Source organism: Xiphophorus couchianus, chromosome 12, assembly GCF_001444195.1.
Source record: "Xiphophorus couchianus chromosome 12, X_couchianus-1.0, whole genome shotgun sequence".
In the NCBI taxonomy this organism is placed as follows: domain Eukaryota; kingdom Metazoa; phylum Chordata; class Actinopteri; order Cyprinodontiformes; family Poeciliidae; genus Xiphophorus; species Xiphophorus couchianus.
In genome coordinates, this window is record NC_040239.1 from 3,170,378 (window position 1) to 3,189,131 (window position 18,754).

The following is an 18,754-nucleotide window of genomic DNA, read 5'->3' on the forward strand; positions in this document are numbered from 1 at the left end:
CTGACATTCAGCAAAGAGGAACATCTTCAATGTCTGAAGCAAAACCTGAGGGAAGTTCAGAAGAAACTGGATTCTTCAGTCCTTTTAAGAAATCTCTCTCCACCCTCATGTCTGCGGTTCCTCCAGAAAACCCCTCGCATAGTGATACCAAGCCTGGAGCCGAGGAGTCATTTTTAGGCAGCAAACTGAAAATTCCATTTTTGTCAGAAAATGTTTCCACAACAACCACATCTAAAGCAGAAGGGGGTATGTTGTCAGGGATTCTTAAATTTGGGATAGGGGAAGATTCTAATGTCACTTCAAATACTTCAACCCCTGCTCCTTCAAGGTCTCCCTCTCCAAGTCGTGCTACACTGCTTGAAAGTGCTCCAAAACAAAACACAGGAACCGGCTGGTTTTCTAACCTTTTTAAGGTGACTCCACCTGAACCTGCCAAAGAACCAGAAGAAAACCAAATGACTCCTACGGTGACGCTTACCAAACCTAATGATCAAATTGAACCTCATTCTGAACAAATATTTCCAGACACACCAAAAGGTACTGCTTCCAGTGCAGAGCAGTCCTCTGAGGGGCAAACTTTGCAGGAAATAGATGTTATTTCCCAAGACCAAGAACCTCCCAAGGTCAAAGCAGGCACATCACAACCAGAGACCTCACAGCCTCAAGGATTTCTTTCTGGGTTGTTAAAATTAGGACCAACAGAATCTGTGTCATCCGATAAGAAAACCCATGAAGATGGACAGTCTCAACCGAGTGGTTTGTTTTCTGGTATATTTTCATCACCTTCCCAGCCTTCCTCTCAACCACAACAGAGTTCTGGCACGCAACAATCAGGAGTGTTTTCTGGATTCCTAAAGTTAGCCTCTGATACTGTTTCGGCTTCTACAAATCAGTCAACAACCCCAGGAGGTCAGTCTGGCCAGCCTCCATCTCAAGGTCAAGGACTCTTTTCTGGACTGTTGAAAAAAGCTACAGATACAGTAACTGGGACCCAGCCAGCCCAGTCAAGTCAAGATTCTCAGCCAAGTGACGCTAACCAAACAATGGTTAAGGATGGGCCAGAAAAACACTTGGCTCAAGGATCAGATTCACATACTGAGTCGACTGGACTTTTGTCAAGATTTAAATTAGGATCCACAGATAGTCTTGCTCCTGATAAAGATCAAACAGACCAACAAAGGCGACTAATGGCCTCAGATGAGCAATCAAAGCAACCACAACAAAGTAGCATGATTACAGAACATGCAGCTTCAAAACCAACAACAGCACCTCAATCAGGTGGATTACTTGGGGGCTTACTAAAACTCTCAGAATCTACACCCCAGCAACCATCTTCTGGTCAAGGGGGTTTGCTGTCTGGGCTGTTTGGAATTGGTGCACAAGAATCTCCTGTAAACCCACCTCAACCTTCACAAAACCAACCACAGACTATAAAACCCGAGAACCAACCAAATCAGCAACTGGGCAGTAGACAAAACCTACAACAAAACCAAGTACCTCCACAGCAGCAGACGAGTGGTTCTGGAGGGATGTTTAGTGGATTATTTAATAAAATTGCAGATGTGAGTGTGCCACAGACAACAGTGGGAAGTCAACCAACTCAACAACAAGCACAAAGACCAGGCCCCAAGACTAGTCAGCAACCACCTAATCAGCAGGGGGGATTTCTTTCTGGACTGTTCTCCTCAGGGTCTAATGCTCCCGCTCAGCAGCAGTCTCCTGTTAATCGACAACATCAGCAGCAACCCCAACAAGGCAACAGACAACCTTTGCGTAGACAAAACCAGGTACCTCCACAACCCCCTGCTTCTGCTCCAGAGCCACAACAGGGTGGGTTATTGTCAGGATTATTTAACAAATTAGCTTCCAGTGATAATGCATCACAACAGCCCAGTCAACAAGCTGGTATTCAGCAGGGCAGTAAGCCTGGGCAGCCTTCCAGTGAACCATCGTCTCAAACCAGTCAGCAGGGCGGATTTTTATCTGGTCTGTTTGGACCATCACAACCTCCACAAGTACAACAACAACCTAGTAAAATAGCAGGTCCTCAACAAACAACAACGCAGCAAGCTAATCAAGGTGGAGGCCTGCTTTCAGGTTTTCTCAAGCTTGCATCTGGTGACGATGTACAAGAACAACCATCAGCAAAACCTCCTCAGGCTAGAGAAGCAGCAGTTAAGGCAGGACAAAATCCACCCCAGTCTGAATCTGGGGGGTTATTCTCTGGTTTATTAACCAAAATTTCAGCCACTGTAGAACAATCATCCTCATCTTCTGACCAGGTAGCACCTCAGTCAACTCAGCAGCAGCAGCAACAACAACAGCAGCAACAGCAACAACAGCCACGGTCAAGTCAGAGCAGACCACAGATTCAGAGAACGAAACCAGTGGAAGTTCAATCCTTCCAGGACGCATCCTCTGATAAGGAGACAAAAGCTCCAGCTCAAAAAGGATTTCTCTCTAGTCTGTTTAATGTCACGGAAGAGCCATCATCAAAGACGCAGGAGTCCTCTAAACCTGGGACAGAAGACCCCAAAAACAACTCTACTGGGACATCTCCTGGCTTGTTATCTAGCATTTTCAAAACAAATTCTAGTGGCATCAGCACTTCTGCTCCTGGAAAGGAAAAGGAAAAAGCTTTCCTTGAAATATTACCACAGAATAAGGAGAAAATTCCCTCCAGTATAGAAACACTCCCAGCTGCTGCTAATTTAGCTGCTCGTGGTGTTGATACCCAGGAACAGCTTCCACAGTCACAGGTTAGGCAAGATGATACAATTTCCCCAGCACAGCGTTATCTTGAAGAAATCCAGCGTCTCCTGTATGGGACATCAGATGAATATGGTTACAAGGATCTGTTATACAACTTTACAGAACATGGAGTGATTCCTCCAGAGTTATATGAACATCAGTGTCTCATAGAAGCTCTGCTGTGGCAACAACTCAATGATTATGTCCAAACTGAAGCTATGGCCACCAATGTTCAAATTCACAACCAGACATGCCACAGCTATATTCCTCCTACAGCTAAAGCTCCTCAACTAAACAACTGCATTACTTTAAATCCCAAAGAAATGAACATCAGTGACTTCAACATACCTGCTCATCCTTGGAGGGACACTTCCGCCCAGCTTTTTGAGAGCCGAAACCGCTTTTTTGAAACAGATGAAGATCTAGTGTTGTTTGACATGAGCTGCCGGAACAAGAAAGCTTGGAGCAGCTGTGACCACTTGAATGATCTTGATAGCAATAGTAAACCATGGATTGCAAGAGGTAGTGCAATAAATCTGTCGACTGAAAAATCAAAGACACGTCTAAATAGGTGTCAGTCGCTTACGCAATGCAGTGTTCAAGAATCTGGCAAAGTAGAGAACAAATGTGTTGTAGATAATTACTTAAAAAATGACAACTGTAATTTAAAATCAGCAACTGACTTTTTAAAACGACTTTCAACAAAAAAAGGACCTGTCGACTTAAGACGCAATGCTCTTAATTTAAGCAAGTCAGCAGGCACTGGAGGTGATATGGATGATTATATGCTGTTTGAGGACTCTGAGTGGTACCAACAGTGGATGACACTATTAGAACAAGGGCTGTGGTGGCCAGCTGAGGCAGGAGACTGTGGATATTATATTTATACAGATGAAAACTACATTTATTCTCTTTTAACTGATAAAGCTGGAAGGCATCTCTACGCCTGTGCTACAGACGAGGATATTCAAACTCTGGGAAATATCACTGAAAATATAGCTAACATTCTGAAGCAAAGAGAAACTGATAAAGTGACCCTTTGTGGTTTCAAAATCCCCCTGAATGATGAAAGTAAAGGTTTCTGCATTTCAGACAATCAACAGCATGGCCTATTATCGAACGATGCACCCATGGATCTGACAGCTGCTCTTAGAAAAGGTGAAAAAATAATGAACTTGAATTTGCAAAGTTTCTCTCAAATGTTTCAAGAGTCTGTATCATCTCAAGCAGAGCAACCTATTGACTTTAGTGTGTATAAGCTTAAAAAGATAAAAGTGGAGTCTGTTCAAAATGGTTACACTTGTCAAGAGGAGCTAATGGAAGCTACCGATTTTAGCTTGAAGTCTCTAAAAGGAGGGCACGGAGGGCCCTACTGGAAGGATCAAAGACTTAAAGATATACTCACACCTAGCCATTCTCCTCAACATTACTTGCCACAAATCTCTCAAAACAGACAGTGTCCTATTCCAGAAATCAGGATTGCACATGTAGATGATACAAATGCAGACCAATCAAAACAAAAAGTAAGTTCTACATTTTCAGGATTCAGAGCAAACTCTAACACCAACACAAGTAAAACTCAGACAGTTTCAGCAACATCTACCATTTCGGCATCTGTTTCCAGTCGACATTCAGAAACTTCCCCATCAACTTCAAAAATACAGTTGGGAAGGAAACTGCCTAATTCTCCAATTGATAGTAAGATAACCAGCCCTTCAACTCCACCAGGACAAGTAGCTTCTTCTTCTACTATAGCAAAAGCATCTTCCCCAACGGTGCCTTCTATTTCTTCCAAGAGACCACACCTTACAAGACAACCATCTCAAGCAGATAAAACAGTATTATCTCAGTTTAATAAAGGCAATGTAACTGTTTTATGCAACAAGGAGAAAAGTACCTCAACAATGACCCAAGTTGTCACTGAGATTCCTAAAGAGCCACAAGATATCCCTAAGGTATTTAAACCAAAGCTACATATACTGAATGGCACTTCAAGAGTTTATAGTGAAGCCTACCTTTACAACAGAAACGAGAAGTGCTTTACCTCCTCTGGTGGCTCTCAAATGTGCCATAAAGTTTTAGATTTTTCTTCCAGAATAAACAAAAGCATTACCAAACAAAAAGATGGAACTGATGATAGTGTAGAACCTGCACCTAGGAATGAGGCTGTTGACTTTACAAAGTACAAGTTAAAAAAATTCAAAGAAAAAAAGCAAGCTGATTCTGAGGCAAATGTGAACATGCCAGATAAAACCACAACAGCTGTAGATCTAACTAAGCAAGTAGAAGAAGAGGAAATTGAATGGCCAAATTCAAAAAGTACTAGTGTAAGCCCATTACAGGGTGGTGTGACCATATTTCAGACCAGCCACAGGGAAACAGCTGGCCAGCAAAATCGATCAGCAAGACATCTGTCCAGGCCAGGAGTTGAAACTGGCCAATCTCATTCTATAGTCCATGCCCAGCAAATGCAAGCCTTTTCTAGTACAACCAAAGAAGCAAAGACTAGTCAAAAAGATTCAGAGTTTTCTAAGAAAGATAAAGATAACTCTTCCAAGCTGACTTGTGCATTTCCTGTATCGTCAAGGATTCCTGGCACCAATTTTACATCAGAAAAAACTATTTCTACAATGTCTTATACTTCCAGTAAAGAGTCCAATCTTGGTGAAACTGTCCAAAAAACATCAAGAACTGAGTCAAAACAACCAGCACAAACTTCACCGCTTTTGAGCCCTGCTATGAGAAAACAAGTGGACAGTCAGGAACAACAGCCGCCAAAACAACAGAGTTCAATTGGAGTTGCAACAGATTCTACTCAAGTTTACCCTGACAAGAGACCAGTATCTGCACTTGTTTCGAATCAGTATTTTGAAAAGACTCAGCAATTTCAGAAGACAACTGCACCTGCAAAAACAATTAAAGCCACGTTAGATATGTCTGTCAAGTCAAAAACACAGCTGACACAGAAAACTGTTGTGCCAACAAAGGATCCTGCTGGTGAGACATTGTCATTGACCAATAGAAAACCATTAGCTTGTGATGAGAGAGACAAAAGTTTCAGTCACCAAGAATCCATTGACCTGACATGTAAATCAGTGTCATCATTGAATAAACCTGAGATGAAAGACTTAAGTCATACACCAACTCTCCAGGAACTCCCAAGCTCACTAAAAACCACACAAGGCATGACTTCTAAGTCTTTAACTTCAAAAGAAGTGGTTCTGAATGAATATATCACAACTAGGAAACCTCTTACTGACTATATCTGTCTATTTCCAAATGCACAACCACTTCCATGTCAGTTAGACTCAGAATCACTTCAGCTACACTCTTGGCAGAGCAAAGATGGCATAGTAATGCAATCAGTTCACTCACCTTCTCAGTTACTGGGAACTAAACAACATGTTGCTTGTCCTACATCAAATCCCGCTAATGTGTTAGATATGTCACCAAAGCCATCTCAAGTCATGTTGGGAAAAACAGTGCCTGGAGATAATTTTATCACAGATGTAGCAGTTTCATTTGTTAAAAAGTCAAGTGCAAGAGCGGTTGCCAGGAAAGATTCTGTTGGTGTTGCACTGATAGTTGATCAAACCCAGATGGAATCAACAAGCGAAATGCAATCTCAAAATATGATCTCTGGGCAAAAAAGCCAAATCACAGACAGAAATGGGGTCTGTATTTCACAGCAGTCCATTCCCGGCTACACAGTTATGCAATACTCAGGTGCATCACAGACTATTGTTAAATCAAATTCATACAGTACAGCTCCAGCAAACTCAGTTAAAGGCACATTAGACATGTCAACAAAGACCTCTGTACCTGACACAAGTATGCCTTCACATCCAATTTCATTGGTTCGCTCAAGACGATCAAGCTTAACATATTCTCAAAAAGATTCTGTTGGTGTCCCCTTAATAGTGGAGGTACACATTCCCCAAGAGCAGCCTAAAAAAAATCAGACAGCATTGGTAGAATCCCAGAAGCCTTTACAAAGACTTGTGCATAGTGAATCTCAAGAAACTACTGCACCTGCTAACTCCATCAGAAGCTCTTTGGACATGTCCCCAAAATCCCAACAGAAGGAGTCTGAAAGAGCTTCCATTCTACTATCATGTGAAGTTGTGCCACTAGTTAGAAATAGGACACATGTATTAACGAATCCTTGTGGTGGTGTACCACTCATCGTGGAGCAACCTGTATGTCAACAAAGAAGACATGTCATGACAGAAGTTTTTACAACTGAGACCCTACACAGAAAAATATCTACCTCTCATTGTAATGAAGCGTTTTCTCCTTCCAGGACCCCATATAAGGACCCTCAGCAACACAATAAGCCTGTAGATTTCTCAGCTAGAGACAGTCTTGTTACAAATAATCTTTCAAACAATCAAATTGAACCTAAACATGGAGAGCCAATGAACTTCACTGTTGCAAAAGCAAAGAAAGAAACTACTAAAAAATGGCAAAGTGAAAAGGACCCAGAAAAGAAAACATTTGTGGGTACTGTGGATCTAACTTTGAATGTTAAAAACAAATCAATAATTGACCTTCAAGGTGCAACAGATTTCACTTCTTCAGTTTGTGTCCCATCTCAACACAGAATAAATTCTCAGCAAAAATACATACCTGCAAACACTGTTGATTTCAGAAGTGACATTACATTTTCTCAAACTCGAAAGTTATCAGAAGTGATGGAACATTCAAATGATACATGCATGACCACACATGCTGGAACACATCATGGAGGAACAGGGTGGAATTTTAAATCTGCATTTGCACCTCTGGTTGCAACTGAAAGGAGAATACAGCCTCCTCAGCCTTTTACTCCCCAGGCTACACAAGACATTGGATTTACTCAGTTGTCACTTAATAGTGCATATCGACAGGTCAATAGTGTACCTGAACAAATATCTTTGGTAAGACATCAACTGCCAACTCAATATTTAGCTTCTCAACAACAATGTCCACACCCCAGAGTGGAATTTGCAATTCCTCTGCCAAAGACACAAAAGTTGCAAAAACAAGACACAGCTATTCAGCAGGATGTGACCCATAGACCCAAAATTCTTATTAAGCAGGCAACTGTCGATAGTTATGGGAGTACAGAAGAGTTTGAAGAAAATGGAGCAGTGACACACAGTAGGCACTCATTTGTTTCTTGCACTACCCAAACAGCTGCTGTCCCTTTGTCTCTAAACACACAGCGTGATGTGAGCACTGAACATTCTATGGCACCTACAATTGCACAGCCTGTACAAGGATACACCACTTCACCTGCAAATGATGCAAAAATACCTCTTCATTTCTCAAAGCCGCCAAGCATAAGTCAACACCACATCACTGCACAAAATAATTACACACCAACCTTACCCTCTAATAACATGGATCCAATACAGTGTGTTTCACAAGCTAGTGTACTTGTATCACAAACTGCCAGAAGTGCTGACACAATATATGTTAAAGGAAGTTATCACAATCAGGGCTTTGCGTCTCAATCACAAGAGTCACAAGTGGCTTCAACACAAGCAGGATCTTCTTCTGTGAAGGGTTTGATTTCACTTTTTAGTAATTTGGACTCACAATCTTTTGTTGGTATAAAATCATCTGCTATCTCCAGCTATGCCAAGACTGAATCAAAACCCGTAGACCACGTTCTTTCAATACAAAAGCAAGATAGCCTTGTCCCAGTTACTCATAACACCAGAAACATAGAGGGAACGTCCTCAAATTCACAATTTTTTACTGTAGCAGATTCTGTGCCACTCAGAACAACTCTTGGACAGGGTTATGTTGAATCTAGATCAGCGACTCCTGAAGCTAAACTAGCTTATTCATCTGGGGCATCCATAGATCAATTGGAGACAGTGTTGCCTCCAGAACTCAATCTAAGCACTGAATCACAACAAATAAGTTTAATATCAAGTGATTTAAGTCACAGAATGTCTACTGGGACACTGGAGGGCTCATCATCGCTGAGTACTGTTAAGTCCACATCTCCTTCTCAAAAGTGTCAAGAACTACAGGAAACAAATTCTTGCACAGGAAGAGAAACACTTGATGACTTACCTTCTTCTGAACCATTCCCAGTTAAACCAATAGATAATAAATTACATGAAAGACTTCATAGCTCTGACGATTCTCCACTATTTCCACTAGCATTGCAAGAGGCTAAATCAAAATCAAATGGTAAAGAAGCACTGGCCGCAACAAGTGAAATACCATCTCAATCACAACAGCAAGGTTTAGAAGAGCTTAAGCAAGCTATCTCTACACAGTCTTCTAATATTAGGGCTGAATTCAAAGAAATTTCTTCACAAGAAAAAAGCAGACCTCCAAGGTCAATCTACATTGGCATAGGTTCTTCAGACACACTTCCTCTTGGGGTAGAAATTGAATCAGGGGAGCAAAAGCCTTATGTTAGGCTGCCCCACATTTTCATATCAGCTGCCAGTTCACCAGAAGAAGAGAGTAATGATACCAACCTTGATACCCCTGAAAGTAATAGACCTAATTTTCCAAACGCTATTGTTTCTGATGATACTACATCAAGTGCAGGAACAGCACTAGAGCAAAGGGAAGTTGATGTTGTAAAGTCTGATGTATCTAAGGATACCAGTACTTTAGAAGACAGGACCATACAGGGATCTGTTGAACCATTGAGCAATGAGGCTAAGACTGGCTCTCCAGCGACTCCAATTACACTGACTACATCAAATCAAATAATTACAAATGAACAAGACTTTCAGCACACTGTGACAGAGAAAACTTCAATAGGCACTACTCTTTCAGAGATTGAAAATAAATCAGAGACTACCGAGGTTCCTGAGGAAAAACATAAATTGATTTCTGAAAACACAGCGTTAACAATGTCAGACACATCACCAGGTGAAGTTGTAAAACCTCTCACTGACCTGGCCTGTCAGGTTGTTGAGGAGTCACCAGAATGTGTTCAGTCATCTCAAGAGTCAGTAACTATGAATGAAAACAAATCTCCCAGTACAAAACTGCCAGAAGAAGTTGACTGCTTGAGCATTAAGTCTCTAAAAGTAGAAACCTTGTTTTCAGATGTTAAATCACCTGAAGATGTCCAACATCTTCATGAGAAAAGTGAACAAGATGTCACTTTATCTGTGCCTGAGAAACCTCCTATCAATGCTCCTACTGAGGAATTTCCTATCTCTAAAGAAGACAGTGCAGCTGTTGAGGTTGATCTGCCCAATGCTGAACAAACTGATGAACAAGCAGGAAAAGGCATATTTTCACTGTTCAGTGGTTCTACAGCATCCCCACAACAAACTCCCTCCCAAACTGGACTATCAATACTTGGGGGCATTATTCCTGGCTCGTCTACTAAAGATACTCCTGGGACAGGATTACTCTCCATGTTTGGTGGGTCAAGTGCACCATCTTCATCTGAATCCAAAGACATACCATCACAGTCAGCACCACAAGAACCCCAGGCAAAAGGTCTGTTCTCTATGTTTGGTGGTTCTATTAGTCAGCCACCATCTGGCCCAAGGGGTCCAACTGCTGGAGGTGTGCGGCCTAGGGGGCCACCACCCAAAGAACCTCCAGGAAAGGGTCTCTTTTCCATGTTTGGTGGAGCTGCGCCTCAACAAGCGCCAAGTCCCAGGACTCATCCAGGGGCTGGTCCTCCACTAAAAGGACCAGGATCTTCTCTGTTTGGTGGCATCCTACCAGGTTCAGCAGCGCAAAAAGACACCTCTAGTACAGGCTTGTTCTCCAAGTTTGGTGGTCTTGGGGGTCAGCCCCAAACAGGGCCTAAAGTAGGCACACCTGGACAAACGGCTACACCACCAAAACCCAGTGGTCCAGATATCTCAGGGAAGGGACTGTTTGCCATGTTCGGTGGACAGAGTCAACAGCCACCAGAAGCACAACCAACAGCTTCTAAAACAAGTGAATCAGACAGTACTTTTAAAGTGCCATCTGTGTTTTCACTTGGTTCAAATACTGACAGCAACAAATCTAAAACTGGGTTTGGCCTATTTAATATGTCCTTTTTGGAGGAAAGCAAAACCGAGCCAGAAAAAAGTGTTCCTGTTAAAGAGGAGGTTGTAGTTGAGCCATTAAAGTCTTTAGATGCAGGAGCTCCTTCAGAAGAAGCAGAGAATAACCATGATAAAACTGTAAAACATGTACCCACTGAACCTGTTTTTGGAATTTCAGTTCAGAAAGAACTTCATGTAGAGGAGACATGTCAAGATGTCCAAGATTCCTTCTATGATGTCTCTAAAAATGTTAATGAAGCTTTTGTTCCTAAAAGAAATTCACAAGAAGACGTGGACAAAGAAACCACAATACAGTTAAACCTTTCTCAAAATGCCTCAGAGACAGTTGAAACTTTTATTGGAGAGTCATCGAACATTACAAGTTATCTTTCTGAGAAAGAGACATTTGTGGATTCACAAGATGTAAAACAAGTAAGTGAATCACAATCAGATATCCCATGTGGACCTAAAGAAAGAGAAGGTGCAGTAAATGTTGAGGAAATAGTTGCACAACCAGAAACTGCTATATTAGAAATGAAGATTACTCAAAATGAATCTGAAATAGCTGGGATCAGTCAGTTATCAGAAAAACATGACTCCACTCAAATATCAGAAAATATAACAGATTATTTGGAAAAAGTAGAAACCTGCCATATTATTGCTGTGGAAGAAATTCAAGATGCAAAGGCTAAAGATGTGGACATTCCTTCAGAGAAGGAAAATGAAGATGATTTAAATGTTGCTGTGGAGACTGCAGTTGAAGATGTGGGAAAATCACATGAGGATGCTATGAAACGGTTTGACAAAAACAGAGCAGTTACAGTTGATGAAAAATCATCTGAGGAGCCTCTGAAGGCTGAGGATGAAGAACAGCCTTCAGTAGCAGATGTGAAACAAACTGAAGAGACCTTGAAAAATTCTGTTGAGATACAGCCGCCGGCTGTTGATGTTAAGAAATTACCTGATGAGAATTTGTTAGTCGGCGGTGAACAAAAAACAACCATTTCTGATGTCAAAAAATCATCTGATGGGGCTTTGGTAGTCGCCAATGAGCAACAAACAGTTGTATCTAATGTTGATAAAGTGTCTAGTGATCCTTTAAAGGTTCCTGGGGAGGAACAAGCCACTGTCACAGGTCTAGAAAACCTAAATAAAGAGACAACTGACATTGATTCTGTCAAAGAAATCACAGAAAAACCCACTGGAGAAATGGGTGAAAAAGAATTAAAAGCATCATCTGTCGAAATTCCAAAAGAACTGGCTGAACAAAAATCAGAAGATAATGTAGATCCTGTTCATAAAGTAGACAGAATTTGTGAACGTGATATAATTTCTGCAGCAGTTTCATCAAGTGAAGAAAAATCTTTTGAAAACGGTTCAGTAGCACCTGCTGATCCTTCAACACAGCAACAGCATAGACCAGAAATGGTCAGACTACCTGGCTCACCTGGACAAAGAATGGGAGCACCAAGAATGGGAGGACCACAAATGGGAGCCCCGAGGATGGCAGGACCAAGAATGGTTGGACCGAGGATGGCTGGACCAAGAATGGCAGGACCGAGAATGGCTGGTCCAAGACAACCAGGACCACAGAGACCCCCTGAACCATCTTCCTTTTCTGGCTTCATGTCTATGTTCTCCACCCCAAGTGCACCAAATAAATCACCAACTGTTGGTGGATTTTTTTCAGGTTCACCAGGATCCCTTTTTGGATCATCACCAACTCCTCATCAGCCTCAGCAACAACAGAAAAGCTCCTTTTTTGGCCTTCCAAGCAGCATTGCGCAAGAATCCATCACCAGTGACCTGTTTGGTATGTTCAAAGGTCAGGAGACAACAAAACCAGAGGAACCTGAACAAACTGGCACAAAATCTGAACAGGCAGAAGCTCCTGCAAATTTCACAAACCCTCAGGACTCTGAAAAGGCAAATGCAAATAATATAACTTTAACTGAAGATGAACAAGTTAAAACCACAGGGGATTCTGACCTACCTGAAAAAGGGCTTGTCGAGGAGGCAGAAAGAAAAGACAAAACAGAAGATGATTCTCTCATTGAATCAACAGTAAAGACTAAAAACCCTGAACAAAAGACAGAGTGTCTGGAGGCCGTTGAGCATTCAGAAGAGCCTGTTACTGAAGAGTCTTCCAAAGGTGTACCATCTGCAGCCCCTGAGACTAAAGGCGTGTTTGATATACCCATTCTGTCTACCCCTAAATTTGGCTTCATGTCTGCAGCTACTGAAGGCACAACATCTATTGGATCCCTTTTCTCCACTACATCCTCAGCCACTAAACCATCAGAGCCTCAACAGACAGATGGTGGTCTCTTTTCAGGCTTTAAAAACTTTTCAGCTGGTATTTTCCAGGACGAAAAGCCAGCAGGAAAAGAGGAAACACCAAGTGCGTCATCTGTGTTTGGCTTGAAACTGAGCTCTGTGTTTGGCACCTCTGACTCTCCCAAACCTGACTCCACCCCTCCTGTGATCACATCCCAGCCTCAGAGTGAATCTCCTAAACCGGCAGAAGAACTTGATGAGCCGGACTCTGACAAACCATCCCCAGGTTCTGGGGAAACTGAAAGTGCAGACAATAGCGACATTGAAGGACCAACAGAGACATCTAAAACAGGAAGCTGTGACACCTTAGCACAAATGGCACAATCTGGCATCCCGTCTCTCTCTGGTTCTCTGTCAGAGAGCTTAGATAAGCCTCAGGTAACATTTACACCATGTGAGTTAGATAAGAGCGAAGAAAATACACTTGACACCAGGCACACAGAGTTGGAAACAGAACAACCAAAAGATCTATTGATGAAGGAAGCAGCGAAAAGGCTAGTATCTGTATGATAAATGACACTATTCATTTATCATATTTCTGTAGAAACATATGCAACCCATATCCTTCCCTATTTCCCATTATTTCCTGTTGAGCAGTCATAACATTGTGACCATTGAAATATGTAATGCATACATGTACATTATTTTTTTATAAAGGATGTTTATTTTCTGTTGACTTGCATCAAAATGTTCAATTACTTTAAAACATTAACATATCTTTTGCTTGTGCCTTATCTATTAAGAGTTCTTTTGTTGGCAGAAGAGTGGGATATTCACTAAGTAGACAGATGGTCACATTGTTATGGCTAGTATGTGTTGTACTTTGTACTTCTGCCCATTTGTCCGTTTCCCATCTGGTAGTTTTACTTTAGTTCTTGGTAAATAGTTAAATTTACTTTGATGAAAATATTTATAGTTTGGATCTCATAAATGGTCTACAACCTTGTATCCAAAGCCGTTAACACTCTTTCATTCTGAGTTTTATTGCCAAACCTTTAGCGAATGATCACATGTGAAAAGGTGTTTTCTTTCAAGTGTAAAAATATAGTGCAGGCACATTACACCGTCTTACTTATAGGCTTCCTGACTGATGGAGGTTCAATGAATGCAGAAAGTGATGGTTTTATTTATTAGCGCTCTACTGCTGAGGCAGTTACAAAGTCCCTCCTTCCTTTGTCCCCTGCAGCTCTCTGAATTACACCCAAGATTCAGCCAATTAATTTAGATGAATCAAAGTCCGGTAGATTTATGATGGTGTTGCAGTAAAGACCGTGGAGGCAGACTGGACACTGGACTAAAAGCAACAGTGAGAAGTAATCTGGCAAACAACCAAGACTAAGTAAATCATTCCACCTAAAGCGCAGAGCCACTTTCCTCGTTAGGAAACTCAATCAACCTGCAGTCACACCTCTCTCTCTTTCTCTCCCCTTCAAAGTCAGTTATTTGTTATTTTCATTATGTAGGGAGTTATTTACATTGGAGTTATTTCTTATTTGAGTTAATCTGGGAAGCTTTTTAAAGTAATATTTTTGTCAGAAAAAATATTTTGCACTACCAAGATTTTGTAGAAATAACAATGAATTAAATGCTGGCAATGTTAATGTGCAAATTACATAGGTAAGAATGTGAGCCTTTTTACAGAACTGAAGGTTCTGCAGCTTTGTGTGTTCACACAAATAAAGCCAGCTTTCAGAACCACTCAGGCTACATTCACACAGCAAGACTCATTTAAATTTGTTTTGCTGAAATAAATTTTTTTGTCTGGTTGTTCATAATACTGAATGATGCAGGCATTAATGCTTGAACGGTTTACAACCCCAAAATGACCTGCGTTCATCGAAGAAGGATTTAGACGTCACAATGTAGTAATAAACCATCAATGGATTGATTTTAAAGTTACTCAGACCCCACAGTGTTGTCAAAAGATCATAACACAATGGAATACCAAGCGTTCATCACACTGAAGTGAGCTTTCCAAAATTGGTGCAGATTAGCATAACATAGCATGAAGAAACGTTAACATAGAGTTATGGCTGCGGCATTCTCATCAATTGTGTAAACATCACAGCAATGAATTATATCTGTGGCTTCTGTTTTTAAAAATTCTCAACACTTCAGAAGTTGTGTTACATCCTGTTTTATCTTAACTTTGAATTGTATATTATTTAGTATCAGACGGGTCCTGAATCGTTAAAGTTGCATATCTCTGTATAAAACACAAAGTAGATAGTTGAGTGACTGGAATATTTGAGTATTCTAACACCATCCAAAAAGTTGGGAAAACAACTTTCTGTTTTCCAAATCTAATCCAAACTTCAAATATCTGTGTTTTAGTTGTTACTGAACCCTACTAGTCCCTCCAGTTGTTGAGAATATTTATTCTCCTTTCCCTTTTTTCCCTTTGTTAGTGATCAATTTTTAAATAGGCATTATTTTTAGAGTCAACATTGCAGTGGTGGGCACGGCTAACTAAAAAGCTACTTACACTAACCCCAAAGCACTGCAACAACAGAGTATTTATCAGAAGCTTATCCTAAACATGAACTTCAATTTAAATTATATCTACCCCTGCAGGACTACAACCCTCAAACACCAATTTAATTCTGACATTACAATTTACATGTTCAATGATTCCTCTTAGATATTGTATTTATGTTTATATTTTGCTCCTGTCTGTTTTTTGGTTGGAATAGTTGTTGAGAAAACAAAGAATATGCGGAGAGGAAATGGAACTGTTCAACCACTTCAAAATAAGAGCATGAATATAAACTTCTAGTTGAAGAATTCTTAACAGATGATAACCAAAACTTTAACAGAGTTGTCAAATATTACTCATCAGAAAGACTAACAAACAACCAAGTAATTTGGCTCTTTAGAATTTATATGAAAAATTAACCCAGCGGAAGCTAAGCTAGCAAAAATGCTCTATAATCACATTAACGGATTAGTGGAAATGTGCCCACCATTGCAACTTTTCTCTAAACTTTCTATTTATTACACTGATTATTTTCCCACAGTATTTTAACTAAACCTTCACTTTACAGTCCGTTGGACAGCAGCCATTTTGACTCATCGGGGAACCTGAGCCCCGTCAGTTCCCAGCTGAGCTCTGAACTGGAGGACCGCCACCCTCCAGAGTCCAGCAGCACCCGTACGCCTCTGCGCAGCGAGGCCCCCAAATCGTTTGAGGAGGAAGAGCTGGAGAAGGAAGTGAACGGACTTCCAGAATCTGGTGTGGACAAAGACCGGAAGGATTCATCAGTTGTCTCCCCAAAGCCGAACTTGGAGAAACATGATGACACAAATCTAACAAAAACTTGGTTTGTAATTACATTTTTTTAAATATTAATGTATTTGTTGTTAAAATTGCAGGATTATGCAACATTTATGTTGCTCATGAAACTGGTAAACAACTGGTGTATTCTTGTGCTTCCCAGTCTCTTTGATGACGGCCCTCCGCCTTGCTCTCCAGCTAAGGTTCGCTGGCTGAAAGCTTACAACAAAGTGAGGTTACAACTCCATGAGGTAGGAAGCACTGGTTTCCTCTCCTGGTTTATTTCTTTCTCCTACACACTTAATACCAAGACAAAATCTCTTGAAAATCTACTCTGGATCTTTCACATAAACCTGATCATGATGGCATCACTCTGCACACACTGACATGCTGGTTCTCTGTGTTTTTATGATGCTTTGTCTCTCTTTCCCTGTGTGTTGGTTGAATTTCTGGCCATGCCTAAAGATTTTGCAATAGTTATGTTTTTCCATAAGGATTTTAATAGTCATTAACATCGGAAATTAGGTTCAGACATTTCTTTTATTCATAATGAATCTAAATTACACTTACAGGCTCAAATATGTACATACACTATCACTAATATTTAGTTAAATGTCCTCTCATCAAGTTGGACCTCTGCCATTAACAAGCTACTAGCTAGAGCTGGACAATAAATCAATAACAATTTATGTCATGATTGGCACATGATCAATATCGATAGATAATACGTCTGATAGAATATTTACCAAACACCACACAGCATTCTGGGGGATGTAGGCAGAGGAATGGCTTTAGCTGCTCAACCTCTCACAGCTAGCTAAACAAAGTTGGTGGACTCAACTTGCTCACTCATTCTTTGGTTACCTAGCAACTCCCTCACTCTTTGGTTACCTAGCAACAACTTGTTGAGTATTTTCAGCCGAAACTGTTTAAGATTTTGCTACCGTGCCTCATTAGTGCTTAAAAATAAAAAACAACGGGGTGAACTTAAAACTGTGGATAAAACAGAAAAAGTATTTTAGATATTTGAAACAAAAAGATAATGAATAATTATTGATATAGACTGATATGGAATGCTTATGTCATAGCACATTTTCCAGCCATATTGTCCGGCTAGGGTTAGGGTTAATGGGTTAATGGCATAATTCTGTCTGGATGGAGTCCATTTAAATTATTTAGCTATTAGGGGGGAAATTTAGGGTCTCTTGTTTTAAACACAGGCCGCAAATTATTAACAAGGTTGAGGTCACTCTGCCATGAGGTTGATTGACAGCGCTGAGACCCGCCTCCTGGCTCTGATTGGTTGTTTTTGGTTGGGAATCGTTCATTTCTTCAAACAGTAACAGTAGCTTAAGGAGGAGGTGGAGGAGATCGATCTTTTCACTGATTATTCGTCTCGTATTATATTGTCACAATATGGTGACAGTTTTAAGGAATATGTAAAAAAACCTGTTTTTTTTTTTATTACATATTGCAGCTCTGAGGCTGTAGAAGCCATATGTTGTGTGTGGAGGAAAAAGCCACTACTATGCTTGATACGGGAGAATTTTATTTATAGTTTTTTCTGACTTAAATTTAACTCGAGATGACATTAAAAGGTCTTAAAAAGTCTTGAATTTGACTCACTGAAACTTTTATTATGATTTATTTTTCTTCCTGCCTTTCCTTCAACATTTTTAAAGTCTAATCACTTTCTGAAAATGTTGGTGAAACTTACCACAGTCCCTGTTCAGTTATCAGTTTTCAGAGTTACGTTAAATTCCTGACTTTCCCCAACTTTTGTCATCATTAATTTAGCTTCCCTCGTTTTCTTCAGCAAACATCCCTGCCTGTTTCAGATGCTCAGCAGAAAGAGATGGCTCCCTGCTTTCCTCCTGGCCAGCAGTTATCACATTAAAGACAAAAATAGTCCCTGTGTTTCTGCAGAAAGCAATGTAGCATGGCAACAATATTACATTTCTATGGAAACACAACCTTAAACTAGTGTAAGGTTAGGCTGTGATCGCTGCAGATGGTGGAAACCACAGTGGGTATTCTCCATGTTGAAACCTGTTCAGGCGTTTTTATTAGTTTATTACTGATTTCTAAAGGAGGGATGATATTTTAGTTGAAACTTATCATTTTATTTGAATGGAGGGATGGATGGACGGACAGAGGGATGGATGGATACTTTAATAAATGGATGAGAGATGGATGGATGGATACATTAAGGGATGGATGGATGGATGGATGGATACCTTAAAGGATGGATGGATGGAGAGATGGATTGGATGGATGGATGGATGTATACTTTAATAAATGGATGGATGGAGAGATGGATGAATGGAGGGATGGATGGATGGATAATCCATTTTCTATAGCAGAACTTTTATCTTTT

General features: G+C 40.6%; 1 protein-coding gene across 3 annotated transcripts in view; it reads left to right on the plus strand.

Annotated features, from left to right (window-relative positions):
* LOC114154128 (protein unc-13 homolog B-like) overlaps positions 1 to 18,754 on the plus strand; it is a 139,987-nt gene that overhangs the window by 38,834 nt on the left and 82,399 nt on the right. For all 3 annotated transcript variants that reach the window (XM_028032937.1, XM_028032938.1, XM_028032939.1), the window contains 2 exons: positions 16,148 to 16,423; positions 16,541 to 16,628. In XM_028032937.1, coding sequence (XP_027888738.1) covers positions 16,148 to 16,423; positions 16,541 to 16,628 — 364 coding nt within the window. The remainder of the gene's footprint in view (positions 1 to 16,147; positions 16,424 to 16,540; positions 16,629 to 18,754) is intronic.